Source organism: Amblyomma maculatum, chromosome 1 (genome assembly GCF_055883805.1).
Source record: "Amblyomma maculatum isolate TAMU_Amacu chromosome 1, ASM5588380v1, whole genome shotgun sequence".
In the NCBI taxonomy this organism is placed as follows: Eukaryota; Metazoa; Arthropoda; class Arachnida; order Ixodida; family Ixodidae; genus Amblyomma; species Amblyomma maculatum.
Window position 1 is genome coordinate 351,105,399 of NC_139344.1, and position 20,990 is coordinate 351,126,388.

Here is a 20,990-nt window from a genome sequence, read left to right on the forward strand (position 1 = left end):
GTCCAACGGCGCGGAGACAAAGGAAAACGGGGCGACGCTGAAACGCAGTTGGGGTGGAAGGGGAGGCGTATTGACGGCTATACGGGCTCCCGTCCATTGTTTCTGCGCGGGCGTGTACGCGTCGTGAGCAGAGTTAAGAAGGCTGGTATAAGCGGCGGCAGGGTGAAGTGGCGGGCGACTCGACGGGTTTACGAGACGCCCCGTGTCTCGTAAAGTACGTCGGGCGCGCACAGAGTCGATTTAGTGAACGCCGCCCGGATACGGGCTCATGAGCTCGGCGACCACGTTTTGTCGGTTGCCCGCGCGCAATTCGGAGCGACCATGGCTGAGCGCGTGCGCACATTTCGCTCTCCATAGGCTGTTAACGACCCAGCGTTACGCAGCTTACAGCTGCTTGAGCGCTGTTAACAGCACGAGTGTAGTAAACAACCCATGCGGGTGACATATACAGCGCGATGTTCATCGGCTTTAGCAGTCCTAGAAAAATCCCATAATTATCATCAGTTAGCACAAGCGGTCTGTTTAGTTTGTCGTCGTGGGCGATCTCAACCAAGTTGTTCACTCACTTATATACGAATAACGCTTGCAAACGGAGAATAGAGCTTTCCTTCTTTCCACGTTTTACACTAGATTTTATGACGTCATTTAGAAGTCACTGGTGACGTCAGCGGCCGCCGGCGCCGCCCAGCCCATCTCAAGGCCAGCCGACGATAGCGTGATCATGAGCAACGGTGACGGGCCGCGACTTCGGCACGCGGTGAATCACTGCCGGCGGGGAAAGACCAGGGAAAACTGAAGAAAAGGTTCCGTTGGTATAGGAAACTGGTAGCATTGGAAGATATACTTTTAATTCACTGCTTTTATATACGTCGCTCCTCGAATTAATCCCTAAAAGTTTCTCGCGAACGACCGAAGGACATGGATATATAAACAGAATGCAAAGTGAATGCTGATTTTAGCAAACGCCAGTCGACTGCTCATCTATATATGCTCCCTGGCCTTCATTTGTAACAGAAAAATCGCAAAAAGGTACACAGCATGCTGTGACGTCATTGATGTCCGCACATACTGATCGGTTAATTGTCAGTAACATGCTGAGTGTAACTTTCGTCGTGTTCGTTGCCTTCGGAAAGCTGGTGCTTCTCAAAGTTCTCGTTATAGCTATACGCCAACATGTATCAAGCGGAAGCAGATTGCTGGCTGTTATCACAGCAGCACGGTCCAAAAACTCTTTACCACGGTAATCATTGCCGTGACGACACGGAGGGACTTCACCAGTAGTATACTTAGAGCTGGAGAACGTCAAACGGTGTCTGAAGTTCGCCGAAATGCTCTTTAAACACAGTGCAGGTTAGCTCAAGGGCTACAGTTCGCGAAAACCAAAGAACCTTGTCTTAAGTAAATTTTCAACTGATTTATATTAGAGTGGCGCAGTACCTACACCTGAACGAAGCCGTAGGAAAGGCAGGACGGTGGGTGTGAAAGGAGAACGAGGTTCCGTAGTGGAGGGCGCTACGGAGCAATTTCGGCCACTTGGGGGTTATTAAAGCGCAGTGGCATTGCACAGCACATGGGAGCCTCTCCGCTTCGCATATACATCGAAATGCTGCAGCCGGCGGCGGTCGGGATCGAACCCAGATACTCCGGCACAGTAGTCGGGCATCTTAACCACAGAGCCACCACGGCTGGGCATTGCCTTCAGTGTCCAAGATATAGGACTTAGACGTCCCGCGAGTTAGTAGATTAATGTCAAACGGGTTATGGCACAGGATGATTCACAAAGCGAAGCTGGACGAAAGACTGTTCATTCGATCCGCCATTTGCGTGCTGCTTCCCCACCCCCTCCCCCCCTTAGCTGTTGTATTACTCTCTCGGCGGCTTTGCTTTGCAACAACGAAACACATTCATCAAAATCGAAGTTGCCGGTCGGAGTCGGAGATGTATGGTAACGGTTAGGGCTCGAAAATGCCGCAGTGCGATATATTGGGGCCATCTGCTAGGGCGAACAATTAACCAATCGCGAACAAATGAAATGCATGGAGGCAAGCCACTGAATGTCTTGAAGAGGCAGAACTAATAGGAAGACTAAAGGTATATGGTACACAATACAGCGGCTGTTAACGAAGCTGCTATCAGTCGGTTGGCAGGGCATATAAGCTACACATTGTAGTTAGTCACCACGCAATCATATAGAAGCTTCGATGGTTTGGCGACCCGCCGTTCCGCTGTCGCCGCGCAATAACGCCGGTTCGATTGACGACACCGGTGGCTGCGCAAGAAAAAGCTTAATCAAGAAGAAAACTTACGGAGCAGAATTTTAGCGGTGTCGCTAAACACGTTGTCATAGTCGTGGATATGCTATATTTTTTTCTCCTTCTCTGCATGCCATAGTGATGAACTATATACTTGTGCTCTAACAAGAAAACGGGAAAGGTTCTAGATAAGATTCGTATCACCTAAGTTAATGCATGCATGTCTAGACGTCAGTGGAAGCGCCTGTTATCGTTTTAACTTCACTACAAGAAAGCTAACAGTGTCAGTTTGCGCGAACGGTGACCAAGCCAAGATGTTCCGCCACATATGCGGAAACGTGCATAAGGGTAAATTAAGGATATATTATGTTAAACTTGATTTCACTACACTACTCAGCACAACCGCCATCTACACATAATTTTTTTTTTTTTTTGAAAACGGGTATACTGAAGGTGAGTGCGCGTAGTGCAAAATTAGTTTACGGGGTACATGCTGTTAAGGTATGCATGCAGTTAGCCTCCTTGACACTGCGTCAGCCGTTGTTTCGACCCCATTCTTCTGTGGTGGACGTTACGGTCGACTCGGGGAGTATGAGGGGTGCATTGTTCGTTTAGCGCGATCCAGCAAAAGATTTGCCGCTCTCGTGAGAAAAACGGCTGGCCTCGTGCGAGGCCTATACTATATATGCCCTGATAGGCCATAAAACGCGGTTTTATAGAGCCATTTGACGGCAGCCTCGTAAAACGGTCGCATTCACAAACGTCTTCAGGTGACCTAGTTATTTGGTAGCATTCTTCTTCCCAATCTTTAAACAATGCGTGTTCCTTACGTATTCCATATAAGGGGTTCACTAGAGGCCGTTTCATTGTCCGTTGCACGTTTTTGCCTTATATATCGTCTTGCCTTATAGTTCGTCACTGTTTCCATCAGCAGCGCCTTTCGTGCCTTATAGTGCATATTTTCTTATATAATCATGACTGACTGGCGGTTTAGAGAAATCGGACAATCGGTAGTAGATGATGACATATATTACGGTGAGGCTATCAAAAAGAAATGTATAAAATAATATGCCTCTGCCCGTACCAAGTAGATGATGACAGTGAATTTTCATTCTTAATTGTCCGTTATGTCCTTATACACTAGCCCGTTATACCTATAGTGGCACGAGCAGAGGCATATTATTTTATATATTTTTGGGGGGTAGCCTCACCATAATATATATCCTCATACACTGAATTATATGGATGCAAGTGAACTGTTTACTATGGCGTGGAAGCCCAGTATATAGGAGTACTGCCACATGAAAGTTCTAGCTTGGCTCAAGATTTAAAAAATACGGAAGAAGTGGTTTCGCACCAGCCCGCCAAACTCAGCCCTTCAAAAACGCGACGAAAAAGGCCAACTCTATCTTTTTTCACTTTTACTTGTACTGATGTAATATATATTCATATTTGGTATTTGAGATTTATTTCTTGTGTGCCATACACAGGGGAAAGGCAGTAAAAGAACATAATCTCCTTCTTGTGTTGCATATTATACCTTGTAGGCTTGTACACTATTTGCATGTACTGTATTTTCGTTTTCTTCCGCTGGGCTTCTATTTGTCATTTTCCAAACTGTAAATGAAGAGGGGCCTGCTACTGGCTCTGCAGCTGAGCCACCTCCGCTGCCTCGTGCAGACAGAAGAGGTGCTCTGCCCTGATGGGGCTGGTGCAGGTTGGGTCACCGCTGCTTGCGGCGGGGGCTGGCCTGGCACCGAATTTTTATCTGTTGTCGGCCGTCATTGCACATGCCACCGCTGATGGTGGACGACGGCTGTTGTTGCGGCGCGCGTCTTTCTTTCCCTCTTGCTTTTCTTCCTTCTCTATATTCTCTTCTATCTGCACGAGGCAGCGGAGGTGGCTCAGCTACAGAGCCAGGAGCAGGCCCGTGCATTTTCTTTTCCTTCTTCCTACAGCCACAACAACAACAACAGAAGAGAAAATAGAGAAGCAAGAAAAGAGAGAGGGAGAGAAAGACGCGCGCCGCAACAACAGCCGTCGTCCACCATCGAAACGGTGGCGGGTGCAATGACGGCCTACAACAGATAAAAATTCGGTGGCAGGCAAGCCCCCGCCGCAAGCGGCGGTGACCCACCTGTCCCAGCCCCATCAGGGGAGTATATAGATATGTGTGGTTCTCTAACGTGCACTGACATCGTATATACAGTAGACGGCGGCCTTGCGTTCAGCATCTACCGGAACGCGGGTATAGTCGAGCAAAACCATGCACTGAGCCGCCGCGGCAGGGCGAATTTATTTATCATCTGGCGAAACAAAAAGAAATGAGGCTGTTGGTCACGAGTTCTTATCTTTAGAACCTCAACTGCTGGTTCGATCCCGACCGCCGGCGGCTGCGTTTCGATGGAGGCGAAACAAAGAGGCGTCCGTGTGCTTTGCGATGTCAGCGCACGTTAAAGATCCCCAGGTGGTCGAAATTACTCCGTAGCTTTTCACTACGGCTCCTTTTTCTCTCTTTCCACTTTCACTCCCACCTTTCTCCCTTCCCTTACGGCGCGGGTGAGGTGTCCACATAAAACAAGTGAGACAGTCACCGCGCCTTTCCCTTCCTATAAATCAATCTTCCCTTACGGTGCGGTTCAGGTGTAAACAGGGTCTGTGTGTCAGATACTGCGCCTTTGCCTTCATGTGAACGAATTATTATTATTATTATTATTATTATTATTATTATTATTATTATTATTATTATTATTATTATTATTATTATTATTATTATTATTATTATTATTATTATTATTTTCTTTTTTAACTTTCTCTTCGAACATCGTATTTTCTTAGACATTTTCGAAAAGACATCAATCTCTCGTTCCTAGCAGATACATGCATGTATATGACAGGCGCAACGTGCGAGCATAACTTGTGCACGGCACGGAAGTTCAAGCAGTCATTCGCAGTTTCCTAAAAAGATTGAAGTCCCTGCGAAATATCTACACGTCTCTTGTTCTTCAGTATACAGGGAACACAAGTGCTTTGGTTTTAGCTTGTCACTTTAGCATAGCAGTTATCCAGAAGACCTAAATTAAAAGCGAAGGCCAGATATGGGCCTCGACGCCTAAAATGCTAAATTATATTTCAGCCAATAGCAATCGCAGTGAGAGCATATATAAAGCACTCTCGGTTGGTTCGTTTGCATGTCGCGCAGCGCGCTCCTGAGCGACCGAGGCATAAATTAATCTCCCCGAGCAGCGCGGGACGCTGACACGCCTGTGTGCACGCGTATGTCTTTATAACGCGCCGTAATGAGATCCGACTGCGCGTCGCGTCATGTGTGGCTGTGCGTGCGTTTATGTGTGCCCGTGATTGCTGCTGCATGCAGCTGCCGCGTATATGTACGTGTATAAGCCGAGTACCATGCCAGCCAGCGCGAATCGTAAAAGGCTGTCGTGAGTAAAATGTGCTCGCGTAAATGTACACGTTTGGGGACGATCTGCATGCATGCTCTCTGCGACGAGCAGCTCTTCAGTCAAACTGAATGCGGCGCATAATCGCGGCTATTTTTAGAATTGAAATGTATAATTATCGCAAGCAGTGTGCTATATAGGGGGCAGTTAATTTGAAAAAAAAAATGGTTTCTTTGTTTCTCTGTCGTATAGTTTGCTGGCTTTCACGTAAAGCTGTTTGGGTGGTCTGCACACGGACTTCAAGTTTACAACTGGATGAGTTGACATGCTCCCCGTTCTCGGAACAGTCTACATTTCATAAAATGAGACCGAAACACACACACACACACACACACGCACACACACACACACACACACACACACACACACACACACACGCACACACACGCACACACAATCGCAGTCCCGTGAGGTAAAACGTACGCACAAATACTCGCAATGCTGCAGAAAAAGAAAGGGAACAGAAGAGGGTATCGAAGTTGCGGTAAGGAGAAAAAAAAAAGGAGGCTGTCCGATCGAAATATGTAAACGGGAGATTACATTATAGTTCCATTGTTAGTTGGGTCGGTTTCGCGTTTGCTCACTTTTGGAGATACATATATGGGATAACCAGGAGTTTATAGTGCAGAAAGCAGTATTGACACGACACGCACGCTTGCTTAGCCAAAATGGCTATAAATGACCTACCAGTGAACGTAAAAATCTATAGAGGCACTTTGGACCACTAAAGTGCGATGAGGCGAAAGCCTTTATTGCGTGGTGGTCCGTAGCCCTTCGCTACAGCACCTCTTTCTCTCTTCCCTTAAGGCGCGGTTCAGGTGTCCGCGGAGAACTACTACTTTTCATTCCTGTAAACCAGTTTGAAACGCCGCTGATTCCTGCTTCACTGCGCCTTCTCCTATAGTATGCTGTTTGGTGCGGCGTTCGAGGAAGAAACCAACTGAAAGACGTACGCAGCACGGACGCCTAGATCGGACTCCATGGCGTGCGAAATCGCCCATGACCGGACATGTTGTCATGACCGGATGTGACGTCATGACAATACCAGTTTCTGTTATTAGACATGACCGGATGGGACGTCATGAAAGCGTCACATCTGGTCACGCGTCACGTCATGGGCGATGGCGTCACAGTAATCTCTGTCATCTCCTTCACTGTCACTAACTATACCACCAACAATCATTATCGGTCACTATCCACAAACGATGTTCACTGACAGCTTTAAATGTAAACAGTGGTGGAAGTCTCCATGCCAACGGCGTTGACATGATGCTAGACAATAGAGGTGAACTAATGCATACATTTCTCATGTTTCCTGCGTGGCTGCCATAGCAGGATGACTGACATTGGGACATTGGAATAGATTGGAGTCCAAAGTCAGACTCCTCCCGCATCAGTGATGTGTCGCGGGTAGCTAAATAGTGTGACAGGTTTTACCGACGGACGGACAACGATGAGAAACAAAAGGGTTTCGCCTTAAAATCATTAGAAGCAACGCCGCCTCACATCCATCGCTTCTATAGTGCAGTGGTTATGTAAAGTAAAATCTGTCAGAAATATTTCCGGCTATCGTAATTTATTCAGCTAAATCTAAAGCCGCGTAGCCGCGTTTCAGCGTCGATGACACAAACAAAAGAAAAAAATCGTCACAGACATATACGATGTGTGTTCAGTGCTTCATTTTAAAAGCCGCGAATAATGTACTTGTGATTTCAGGAGGTGTATCGCATGTCAAAGCGGGCATTATTTGCGCGTAAAGTGCAATAAAATAACATTTAATCAAATACAAACAACTAACCAAACTTCGAATCTTGCTTTTAGGAAGCAACATTAAGTGCGAAATTGAACGCCTGCGAAACCTTAGTTCGAGATATTGACCGCCAAAGTATATGTGTGCTTTTGGGAGAACAAGAAATTGGCTTTCCCGCGTTGTAGCTCTGCTAAAATTGACTCTTTGTGCCATGGTATCATGACATGAATCATGTAAACATCTCCTGCGCCAAGAAAGACGCGCAACGCTTCTTTATTTCGTTCCTGTGGCGCAATTTTATCAGCATGGAAAAACCAGCTTGAAGAGATTTCAGAAGAGCTTTTTTTTTTTCTTCTTTTCACATTTGAATTTATGAACAGCAATTTCGTTGTTGACATTTTAAAAGCTAGGCTCGCCTTTGATAGGAGGCGCCTTCAACTTCTGATATTGTTGATGTGCGCTAAGAACCGAAAACAAAAGAAAAGCTAAATTACTTGGTTTTAGTTAAATATCGCTTTCTTGTTTTGGCGCAGTCTGTCGTGTAAACAGCATCCGCCCTATAGGTCGTGCAATAAATCCGGGGAGACTGTAATGATGCATCTTACATGGGTTTGAGAAGACAAAACTAAATCGCGAATAAAAAAACGGGCTGGTATACATTCGACCATGAATAGTGGGTTATTTAAATTATCTCTTTACAATACAAGTAGCCAGAGGAAGAGCATCAACCAAAGTTAGAAAACTAAAATGACTGTAAGTAATTATATTAAAATAAACTTTTACAGTGCATAATCATATAACGAACATAATACAATGTGCATAATGTCTATCATTGAACATAACGTATGAGAAAATTCACGGTTCGCCTATTCATATTTACAGGGGACTTTCAATAACGGGAATGATCAGAATTAAAATGAGAAGTTCAAGAAAGAATGCGCGCCAGCACATTGTTGCTAGTGAGAAGCGACTTGCAAAATCTCATCGTATAGATGACATTTAAAAAGAAAAAGCACGTACAAACCAAATCGAGTGCGCGGAACAGAACGCGGTGCGTATATAGGTTCACGTGCACATTTTTAGAACATAATACGTCTAAAGAAGGCAATACGACGTTTATTTGTCGTTCTTTGGTTTAATTGCCTGTAAGCTGGCAACAATAGTTGAGATACCATCGTACCGGGGACTATTTGGGGAAAATGTGAACCTCGCAAAAATAATTCCTAAAAGAAAGTGAACATTCTTGACTAAAATCGCTCAACTAATATAAAATGGGAAAGGAAACTCGATGGGAGCTTTTAAAAGAAAATTTATTTTTAACTTTCAGGATACCGGGAACCATGCAGTTTTGGGAAGTATACGAAACGATACCCTAGTGATGAAGATATTGCCACGCCCGTAACGTGACCACAATATAAGCCTTGTAACATGAACTTTACCGAGTGCTGTTAAGTTGATTATTCGAGAGAAAGAGCGTATTCTGAAAAGGAAACCCCGGACGAGCAATTTTCACTCTTTCCCTGTAATAAATGGCGGCCTGACATAACTTTCGTCGAGTTTATGTAAACTTTGCTATAGGTGCCCGTGCATCTGTTACATCTGATTGAACTGTATACATGCAGAGAATATGTCTTCTAATTTTCTGAAGCCACATATTCCATGGTTCCGTATACGAGACGCTTTCTGCTGCAGTGTGTAAGCGATATCCTGTGTTTCCTATCGGAATGAGTGGTTTATCGATTACATTAATGAACGATTCGCTCACAACTCCGTGCTCCTAATCTTGCAACATCAGGCGAAGTCGGTAGATTGAAGAATACTATACAGCTTGGCAAATACGGACTGGCATTTTAGAGTTAACTGGACGACCGAGCTTATCCATTTCCGCCTTGTGGCACGTATCAGCTTTAGGTTTGCTGCAGTCAACGGCCTGACAACTTGTCAAGTAAAATTACGTTTGCTTGCGTGAATAATGTGAAAATTGCAAAACCGTACACAGCTTGGTTGCCACACCCCGATTCCTTGAGCAGCAAGAAAGTATTTTCTTTTATGCGGAGCAATAGCTAAACATGACTTTAACCAAGGTTGCCTTGTGCCTACCGCACGTGTCGATTAAATAGCACCGCTTGAGTGCATGTTACCTGCGTTTCAACATTAGCCTTCACAAACCTCATGTGCACTAACAACTGCACGTGCTCGCTGTCCCTCTCTGCGAGTGCAGTAAGACCACTTGATCACTATGGGTGGCAAGCTCTGAAGAGATATTCAAAGATAACCCGTTGAGAGAAAATACCCAACTCACGCGCGCACACATTCAAAGCGAGATGCCAGAGTAGAAATGCCAGGGTTGTGCATAACTCATCAGGCCTTCTTTTCTCGCGGAAATCGACGTCTCTTTTTACAAAACGAATAAATGGTACGTCAGCTGCAATCTGTGTAAACATATAAAGACATCACCGCAGTCCCTGTTAAAACTTCATGACATCGTAGCATCGGAAAAATTGGCGATTGCAGCCTCAGTGTACTCACTGGACGTGCCGGGTGGCTTGCTGACTCCGGCGGCCATGTCCGGTGACGACGCGGCGAAAAACAGACTGCGGTGTAAATTCGCCGTGACTGCGATGTCTTCCACTAAGCTCGTGGGAGTCGGACGACAAGAAGGAGAGCGGGAAGATGACAACCGACGAGCAACGGCCAGTGGAGCGTCGGGGAACTCCGCACTGTCAACTCCGGACCTCTGTCGCGGCAACACTGGCGAGCCACGCGCTCCCGCGCAATCGGAAGTCGACCGAACGTCGAAAAGCGCCGCTGCTCTTCCACCGACTGCCTCTGAGGCACATTGGGCGCCCGTGTTGTCCAGCGCCCGCCTCCCCACAGATGCCGGGGGAGGGCGCTGGCTTCGCGCCGCCTTCGCGCCCAACGTCATTGGACGGGGCGGTGTCGACGCTCGGACAATAGCGGCGGCGGCGGTTGTTGGCTGCTGGCCGTGTTTCTAACGGATCACCGCATCTCTTCCTCCTCGCGGCGTGACACGCCGGAGGCAGCAGAAGTGAGCGGCGGCCGCGCAATCGCTGCTCCCCTCCCGGGATGTACCGCTGCGAGCAGAGTGGGGAGGGAAGGGCAGCGGGAGCGGGTATCGCATTGTGCGCCACGCTGTGGGAGCATTGAAAGGTGAGGGGTGCACTGCTGCGACGAGCCACGGGGATTCTGGCGGCAGCCTTTTGCCTGCCTGCTGCAGCAGTCGCGGCATAGTCTCGCCCTCTCCTTTTTTGACAGTGCCGCAGTTCGACGGCGGGGTAGTCGTGCCGCCACGGATGGCGGCGGACAACTGGCCGCTGCCGCCGTGTGGACGAAACTGGGAACAACGCAGAGTCGAGTCGACCGGGGTTAGGAGTGGAAGGGGGAAGTGGGAGGATGTGTTGGCCGCCGTGTCTCTCACGTTCCGGTAGGCCGGATACGAGCGTGGTTTGTGGCATCGCGGTATGTCTCGGTGATCTTAGCTGTCGGTTGTTAGAGCACCAACGTTCGTCGCCGTTCTGCTGCTCATGTCGATAAGGCATATGATAGATGAGGAAGTGATAGAGGGAAATCACAGGCAAAAGAAACTTGGACACAAAAGAAATATGTTGGTTTATACACAAATGTATGATCGTCGCGAACAAGAATAAACCATAGATAAATGAAAAGCACCGAGAAGCATATGATCTTTCATCTAAAAATTTTTCTTTTTTGTTTTTAGAGGGTGTTTTTTACTGAAAGTATTTTATTTCTGGTGGCACAGATTACATTCATCCTTTTAAATTTCCTTTATATATCCATGAATCTCTCGTTTCCTGCTTTTGGGGCCTGTAAACTCCTGTCTTGGATGTGAATTATGCAAATTATTGCTTGCATCTTGCCTATTCTTTTTTCTCACAGTAGTCATTGCACTGTGGAATACATGACACCGTGGAATCAGTACTAATTATACTTAGATATTATGAAAAATATCAATATAATCTGCACAGAAATTGTGGCAATGAAGAAAGTCATGCGGCACAATGATGTCGCAGGGAACGAGAACTGCCTCTATTCTTAGCCCTGTTTACGTGATGTTCCCGACAGATGGGGTCGAGTTGAGTTGAGTGGACTCGATCCTACCGAGTTTACATGAACGGGCTCTGCACGAGCGACGATTACGAAAAATAGCAGACGGCACCCGATTCCATTTTTTTTTTCCGGTACTGTTCTCCTCTCCCACTGCGTCCCGACTCAACCCGACAGCGTTTACACAAATCTTGTAACCGGTTTTCGGCCCGATAACTCAACTCAACCCGCTCCTGTCGGGTCCATGTAAACGCCGCAATGACTTGAAAGCCCGTATCAGGCTCGCGCTTCGGCTCGAGCAACTTGGACGCCTTTCATTCGGAATCGGGTGGACAAGTGTACATTTATTTCTCTTCGGCGTGCTGGCTAGTCAGCCCATTTTGAACACACGCATCTCCTTCGAAAGTGCGATATGGACATGGTCCGCTGGGACTACTTCGTGTCTATAGACAGATCGCATTGGTTCTCAAGACACAGAGCAATTCCTGTGTGCTGAACGATGGAAATGTATAAGGGCTGGAAAAAGGTACGAATGCGAACTAAAAAACATACGAAGGCTTGCTGGGGCTAGAAACTCATTTTTTATTAGTGCCACCATTTGGTGGAGTCCGCCGCTTGTCGGCGTCTTTTTAGGTATCCTTGTCCCTTCTTCGCCTCACACGTGTGTCTGAATGTGACGTGCCACCGACCTCGGGAGGGAACCCAAGCTGGAGCTTGCTCCGCGTTACGCCATTGAGGTGATTTCTCCAGTACAGCGGAGGAACGCGGCTCTGTACGCGATGGCTGCATGCCGATGGAACGGCGCATGTAAATAAGAAGAGATAGATGCAAAAGCCGGCGCTTTTTGCCGAATTTGGGTTATTTCCTCACTTAGCATTTTTCGGTTCTCTGGCCGTGGCCGGACTGTAAGTGGCGGTGGCCCGCGGTCTTATACGGCCTACGCACTGCAATGGGAACTATACTCATCTGCGGGTTGCTTTCTCTGCCGCTGCTAAGGACATGAGGGCCCACTATTCCTGCATGGGTGCTCGCTAGTATTTGGTGGCAGGCGATGAGCGCCTGATTTCGCTTCTTCGAATGCTTGTTTCTCATATTCGGGGTGTCGAAATCAATCAAGAAATATATTTATGTAGTTCAAACTTGGTAATCGTATTATTTTTAAGAAGCAGATAGGTGAAACTATAGAGGAGAATTCACCCTCTTTCTTTTTTTCAAAACTATATACAACAAGATACATAATAGCCGGGCATTGTACTTAAATATAGACTTCTTGAGATATAAAGATTCCTTTAGCGGCATATTTGTATACCCCTAAAGTCGGATTTAGAGAACGAGGGAATAGTATTAACTATATACTAAGCTATTTCATTAATTTCTTATAGTTAACTTTTTCACTATTGCGGTTAGCAATTTCTTATTGGTCGTTAGTAGCCGTAAAGATAATTTCCGGAGCGCGCCTGGTATGGGCCCTATGGTTGAACAAATATGGACGATTAGCTTAGGCGCAAACTACCAGACCAAGATAAGACAAAGAAGTGATAGAAGTGTACTATCGTGATTATGGTGGCTAAGTCAGTCACCATACCGTGGTATGGAGGTACAATGGGCTGTGACAAACGGCGAATTTGACTATGGGTGCGTTCCAATTCTTAGACGTCTAGCAAGACTGCTTCGTAGACGTCTACGTAGACGTCTACAGGTTCGTGTATTGGAACGCGTCCATCTGTTTACGCCTAGCGTCACCTCGCGGCATAAAGGTTGAACTAAACCGTTTTAAGAACTATTATAACGCTGTTTTCTTTAAAGATTTAAGACAATATAGGTGAAAATCACGTTTTTAACGGTTCGCCGATTTTTTGCAGCAACAATATTAGATGTGTAATCGCCACAACGTAGATAGACTATTAATAGGTTAACTTGTAGCAGACCGACTTCTCACGCAATGAGCCCTATCACGAATTGACGGAAGAGAACGTTAGTCCGTTTTTCCTTTTTTATTACTGATGCTGAAGTGTACATGCTTCTCAGATGTCTCATTCACACAGCTGTAAGAATGAAAACATGCAAAATACTGTAAACTTGAGGGGATTACGGACGAAAGGTGATAACCGGCTACAGCAAACGAAAAACTGTGCCGTTACACCTTGTCTGTAGTCACTAGACGAGGAAACCAAATACAACAACTTGTTTTAATAATAAGCAGGCACAAAAAAAAATCAATGCGCAACAAGTCGGCATCGTCAGGCGAGTTCGTTCTTCCGAGATTAACTAAAAATCCGCGGTAGAGTTTGCCGCGGCTACTACAGCAAGATAGAAACACACACGTGCGCCGTACAGCAGCCGTCCTGACTCCCGGACAGCTAAATTAGCTAAATTAGCCTCTAGCTAGCGCATACATTGACGTAACAACTCACGTTTGAAAGATCGTTCATATGCATATACTCCGGTGTTCGCAAAGAGCACGACCACCGTACAACTACTGAAACAACCGCACGCACGATTCGCTCAGCGCGAAACGCGCTCTGTCCGCCATGTTTAGACAGCAAAGTAGTCTGCATCGATGTTGACTTCGGCGAAGCCGTCTTCGCGAGACTGCTTCGCGAGAATTGGAACGCGTCCCAAGATGGCGGCTGCTCGCGTAGCCGTCTAAGTAGACGTCTACGAGGGGGTATTGGAACGCACCCTATACCATGCATGAATGCCTCTCATAGTTAAAAAAAAAATTGAGGATAAAAGCAGGATTCTTTTTTTATTACATCGCGTGAGGGCAGTATACACTACACAGAGCAGCTGCAGTGATCTTCGATGCACATATATGCCTAATTTACGTAAGTGGACGTCTGAAAGGGCGGCAATGAATGAATAATAAACTTCAATTGAATCTCAAGCGGATATTGACGAATGGCGTTTATATACAGAAGAGTAAACAGGAATATAAATAGACTGTTGGAAGTATTATCATTACAAGGAGAAATCCTTGGCTTAATTTTACCGCTGAGGCATTGTACATGTCATACTGTGTAGCCGGCAAAATGTTACACTGCCATTCACTACAGGTGCAGCGAATCTGCGATCCATTGGCTGTGGAGAGAACTAATTAAAGCCAGCCATATATGGCTTCCCGGACAGGAACATTTTTCTACTTTTCGGGCGTCTAAAAGTAGAAAGCAGACCTTCCCTCAGGAGGCCTCGTATATAGTTTTTTGGTGATAACGTTCATATCGTCACCCCCTTCCCCGCCGTTGGACGTTTAGGTATATGCTCTTATCTATTCTATGCGGGGGAAGCTACAGGACACACTTCTATAGAGTGTGTTCAGATAAGCAGAAAGGTTGAGAATATCGGACCATTCTTATCGATAATTCGCAATATGTCTTACAATATTACACAGTTGCCTCAAAATTAAATTGATGCTCTAAAAACCTGGTATTGTTCTTATAACAAGAATAAGAAGCAAGCATATATGACCACTGGCGCTCGGTAGTTTTTGCTTTTGCTTTCTATCGTCACACGTATACGTGTGTCTAGCTCCCCAGCCGCAACAACATATACGTCGATAGGTTGTTTCGATTGAAGGAGAACTATATATACATTTAAGAAACGGGCTTTTCGGCCCGGGGTACCGAGGTGGCTTTCACGGCGTTATTTTGCACTGTTGGAAGTGATAATCGCCAGCAAATAAGCGCATGACGTCATCCACTAAGCCAAAGCTTATACTTCTACTATTTTTCTTTCTTCTTTCTCTTCCAATGTCAATCTAGGTCACTGCAAAATACAGAACGGTGAGGCCTTTTGGACCACCTGGAACAATGTTTTCACGCTGAAAGGAGAAGGCAGAGAGGTGCGATGGGCTGATGAGAGAGGATATAGGGTGGCAGCTGCTGAAGCGCGTCACATGATCAACTGCAGTTCCCTCTAAATAAGCCTTTTATGGCGTAGTTTACATAACAGGGTCGATGATTATTATAAGAACCTGACATGACAAGAAAAAGAGTATAAATTTTCAATCCTTGCCTTGTCGAAAAAAAAAAAAATTTACTGCTCCCAGTGGCCGATCCTAATATACGCACCAACCCAACCTATAGAAAAGACCATTGTGCACACATTCTATAGCTCCTTGCTCAGCTGTACAGCTATAGAACATCAGCATAGATTGCGAACACAGATTTCGCACATAATATTGTGCGCAATACAATAACAAGCAAGCGATTACAAAACTCGTGAATTGAAATTTGTTCGATCATAGTGCGTAATTACAGCCTCTAAAGTGTACTAAACTCTTATAGAAAATTGATCAATTGCTAATACATTATTCTCCTTCTCACTTTGATTAGCGTGCCCTAAGACAAATATGCACCTAACAGAATGGGCTGGTGTAACTTTATGTGTTACATCACCATAGGTTGTTTTTACTGCGTTTTCGTGGCATGTTTTTTTTTTTTTTCTTTTTAATTCACATTTGGTATAGAGAACATCAGGAACTGCAGCACTGCGGTGAAGACCTGTTCGGTGCATGTGCTGGAGAGAAACGTGATGTTTCAACGCGTAAACAACTTGCGCACAACTGCTCTAACAAAGCGCACTAATTCGCCGTGGTACGCGCTGTGTGGTAACAAGGCTCAATGTCATTAAAGATGTCATTTTGTTTTGGCATCGTGAAAGAAATGCTGACTGGCGAAGAACATAAGGGGCCATATAGTCATGTGCACGCCGGTCGGGCGTCCGTGTATATGTGGAAAGACGTCTTTGCCTGTGCGCCACTCACGCAACGCAACCATTGCCTGTCCTATAGGAAGGAATATTATGGTTGCTGTTAAAGTATAAGGCTCCCGAAGTTAGTTCTTTTCTGAGTACAAAGTAACTCTTTGCTGCTAAACGATGACCGGACAAATATTTCGATTACTGAGTTGTTATACTGTGCAAAACACAGTGAATTCGAAGGAAATGCACTTTATTATAAATAATCAATGGACATTGGAATATGCAGCATTTATAAAAATTTGGAATCCACCGCGGATTTCGTTCAGTAGCTTTGCTGCATTGCTTTGAAGCATTCATGGAAGCTAGTCGCCAACCTTTGAAGAGAGGACAACCAGAGTTCATCTTTTCTTTTTTCCTTTTTTTTTTTTCGGGGGAGGCATGGGAACACTGGCAGTGCAAACGAAGCACACAACGAGGACCAGATGCAAACCCTCCTAGGCGCCAAACTTTCGGCAGAGGGTGTAAAGCTACAGGTATATATACATTTGCAAACAGCATAACCAGTTTATAGGTGTACGCTGTCCGTCTGTTAGTTGACTGAGTTTCTCTTTCATGGGATAAAGCATATGTAATACCGGGTGTTTCACGTAATTTCAACCAAACATTAAAAAAAAAAGCGGAGCACATCAGCAATCTAAAACCAAGGACATATTGTTTGCCGTTATGTATAGTGGTCGTCGGAGATTTTTTTTTTTATATATATTCCGCTCAATTAGCTAATCAACTAAGATGGATCGTGCAAAATTTTTATTATCCACTTAAGGGCCAAGTGTCCTTAATTAAGTTATAGCAGCGGATGCAACCAACCTATTTTTTTTTAAATGCGGGAATGAATTTAATGGCTACGTTTTCAACTCCCTTTGTCCGTCACCATTCCGTCCACAAAAGCGATATACAGGGAAACTGCAGCTGCCTTATAGTGAAGCTCGAAGGAGTTTCAAAAATCCTCATGTGTTATTGTTTTAAGTATCAATTTAAAAAATATCAACAACCGAAGCAGTACTCGGGGTCACAATTGTTGACAACCTACTTCAAGGCACTGCCAAGAGTGCACATTGAATACATTTCTGGATCTAACTATACGTGATCTCTCTGCAGTTACTGTGTGTTTGTGTGTCTACAGCACACACACACACACACACACACACACACACACACACACACACACACACACACACACACACACACACACACACACACACACACACACACACACACACACACACACACACACACACACACACACACACACACACACACACACACACACACACACACACACACACACACACACACACACACACACACACACACACACACACACACACACACACACACACACACACACACACACACACACACACACACACACACACACACACACACACACACACACACACACACACACACACACACACACACACACACACACACACACACACACACACACACACACACACACACACACACACACACACACACACACACACACACACAAGCGCAGAGTGACTTGTTGTGCAGTGCAGCATTCGTTTATGCCGAGAGATCAGGCAAAAGAGAATGGAGGTAGCATTTTGCCTATATCCTAAAGAAAAGAATGCTCTGAGGGAGGTCTCAATAAGGGCATGCGGATGCTTAAAGGTTGGTCTAAAGGAGGCTAGTTGCATTTAAGTGGTCCTCACTGAAGAGAGAGATAAGAAGGGAGTTGGGCAGCGTGTCGCGTGGCTGATTACACGGACATTTTAAAGCCCTTTAGAGGATCATCAGCGTTAGCCGGATCGGTGCGTTCGCGAGATGTTCCCGCGAGGTTCCGGCGGGATATCGGCAGGGTTCTGTTCAATCTTTACAAAAAAAATATCATGCTTCACCGACAATCGAACTCCTACCCCTATGATCACCAAACGGGCGCCTAACCGACTACGCCACGTGGGGCACGTGTGAAGCGTATGTTATAGTTTTTGTCAAGCGTTCATGCCGTCTCCATGGCAAAGTAGGGGCGCTACGACGACGCCTTCAGCCCGGTCTTCAGGAGGACGCGCGGCGCACGCTATCTGCCGAAAGCTATTGCGACCAAGCGTCGGTACAATTAAGCGCGCGCCATCGCCACCGAGTTGAGCTGCTCACCTCGAATCCGGTACGGAAGAGGCACTTCGTGATCGGCGGGGTTCTGGGATATAAAAACTAAGTAGAACCCGCCCAAGACTTTCGCCTTATCGCTCATAAGGGGTCGTAAGTTCCTCAAGAATTTTTATTGCGACATCAATACTGCGCCAGGTTTCCAGCCGTCGCGTGGTCCCGGCGGAGGCCCCGCTTGACCTTGAACAGCCAAGGAGGAGGAGGAGCAGAATAAGAAGAAGCAGGAGGAGAAGAAAAAGAACACTGGTCTCGCGTCATACTCTTAAAGGATGAGCGTAAGTGTCCTCAATAATGTATACCACCTTACACTGATAGGGCGTGATAGAGGAATAATGTAGCAGGCAAAATAAGCTTCCGCCGTTTCTATCGCAATTCAACTAGGTTTAACCAGAGTTAAACCACAACTAATTTTTGAACGCACTTCCTTTTTTCTTTTTTTTGCTTTGTTATGTGATGGCCAGTTCAAGCCTTACTTCAGTGCCACGCAAATATTTGTATAGGTCGAGACGTGTGCATCAAGGCTGCTTAATTAAACGAGCAGCGAAATCGAAACTTTAGACTAATCGACGAGAATTCGTACTTTATCGTGCGCGCCTGCTCTGCGTCGGCAGGTGTACCGCTGTATGCGATTAGAGGACCAGTATACGCGCGTGCTCCAGCCACAGCTCGGAGGCAGCAGGCGCTCCGCGAAGTTGTCGTTGGTTTGTGGCGGCGGCAGCCTTTCACGGGGCCTCGGCGTCGTTCACGGTCCGCACGGAGCGAAGAGACGACGAGTTCGCTTCCTCCCGCAAAGGAACTCTCTTTTCCCGGCACTCGCTGGCTTGTTCGCGAGAAATGACGCCTGACGCGTGTGCTAACGGACAGCCAGTCGTGAATGGAAGCGCCGCGGTTGTCGTCGCGACTGCTAGGAGGGGAGTACCGTATGTTCCGGCTTGCACGCAGCCTGCGAAACCGTTTGACAACCTGCTCGACGCCTGCACTTGCAGCTGGGAGAGTACTAAATTTCTTGCGAGACGCTGTTAAAAATGGCTGTCGCTGTAAAAGCGTGCACACCTCCTTCACTGAAGGCGATGTGCTTATCTTGGTCCTCATACGGTAAAACGCCCCTAGATCCTCGTAATAATATCATTATCAAGGTGAACTACTTACACTGCATGGATCAAGGACCAGGCCATTCTTCTGAGATCTGGCCTCCCTTGGTGGGGGTATTAGTGGTTTATTAAAATTTATCGAAAATGAAGGAAAATAATGTTGGGCTGCGAAAATTGCTCTCTAATGCCTTCAGCATCGCAGCTGCGGCCGGCGGGGAAGAAAAGGGACTGATAGAGGATAGCGTGAAGAAATATACAGAAGGGAGCGATAGCAAGAAAGGACAAAAGGAGCTTTGTACATTATTTAAAAAAATGCAAAAGATAGAGGAGATCGCGTCACTCGCGCAAAAGTGTCCGATGCGTGCGCTGATTGTGCTGCAGAGACACTGCGAACACATGCTCTTTCGAAGTTTCGCTGCACCGCGTCCACAGCGTCGCGTCGCGAGATGATAATAGCGGTTTACATTGCTGTCGCTGGGAATCATCCCGGGCAGTCACGAAGTGAGACCGAGTGGCAGTGCGCGTATCGTTGACAGAACAACGGTGAGCCTCTGTGCGTTCATTGAGGAGGCGGGCTTTAAGTCCCGCTTGCTCTTCGCAAGGTAGTCCGCGCGTGACATGAACACTTCGCGTGTGTTACCTATAGAACGTATGCAGTCGCATGCAGCTTATACATTGAGTCACTCGTGGGATCAGTCTGCGACAGGACACTACATAGCCTACTTTTACTATATTATGTAAATAATTGGAGTGGCTGCTCAATGCAGTCATTTCTCGGATAATCATCCTTGTTGCGAGCGATCTTGAGCCTTTGTTTTCCTGAAAAAAAAAAAAAAAAACTCTTTGACAGGTGAGCGTGGTATTAAGACACCATTTCTATAGCACTTCTGGATTGATGTGTTCAAAAGTGACGATGTATTTTCCCTGGTAAATCGATATCAAGGCTTGTTGAAGCATTCGGTTATGCACATCTTTTTTATTAAAGACCATAAAAATTACGTCTTTCATGGTTCTACAAATTAATTACATGGCTAGTGGGCATATCGTCCATGATAGGATGAAATTGAAAACCAGTATCTAAATAACTGTTCGGTGTTTTTATTTTCTGTATTAGAATGAGAAGTTTTATCGTGACACTGAAGGCAACCATTATAAAGACAAAACCATTTTTTAAAACCACTAACTAAGTAACTATTCAATGGTTTACTTTTCAGTGTTAGAATTCGAAAGTTTATTATTAAACTGAAGGCTTTTAACGTTTAGATCAGATCATTTTTTAAATACCTAATCCAAAATGTGCTTCGAGACTTCTACCGAAAGGGAAAAAAATCAAGTGTAAATTCTTTAGGTTACTTGTTTTTTTTTTTTTTTTTTTTTTTTTTTTTCACGCTTTATACTGATATAGAAATTGCATCCCCGCGACCCAAAAACCAGATGGGATATCGCTGACTGT

General features: G+C 45.8%; 1 protein-coding gene across 1 annotated transcript in view; it reads right to left on the reverse strand.

Moving 5' to 3' along the window:
- The window catches only part of tll (nuclear receptor subfamily 2 group E member tailless), a 38,865-nt gene extending 28,821 nt beyond the window's left edge, over window positions 1-10,044 (reverse strand). Inside the window, exon 1 of the mRNA XM_084587155.1 lies at window positions 9,993-10,044. Coding sequence (XP_084443281.1) covers window positions 9,993-10,029 — 37 coding nt within the window. The 5' untranslated portion in view covers window positions 10,030-10,044. The remainder of the gene's footprint in view (window positions 1-9,992) is intronic.
- Between the last annotated feature and the right edge of the window lie 10,946 nt (window positions 10,045-20,990).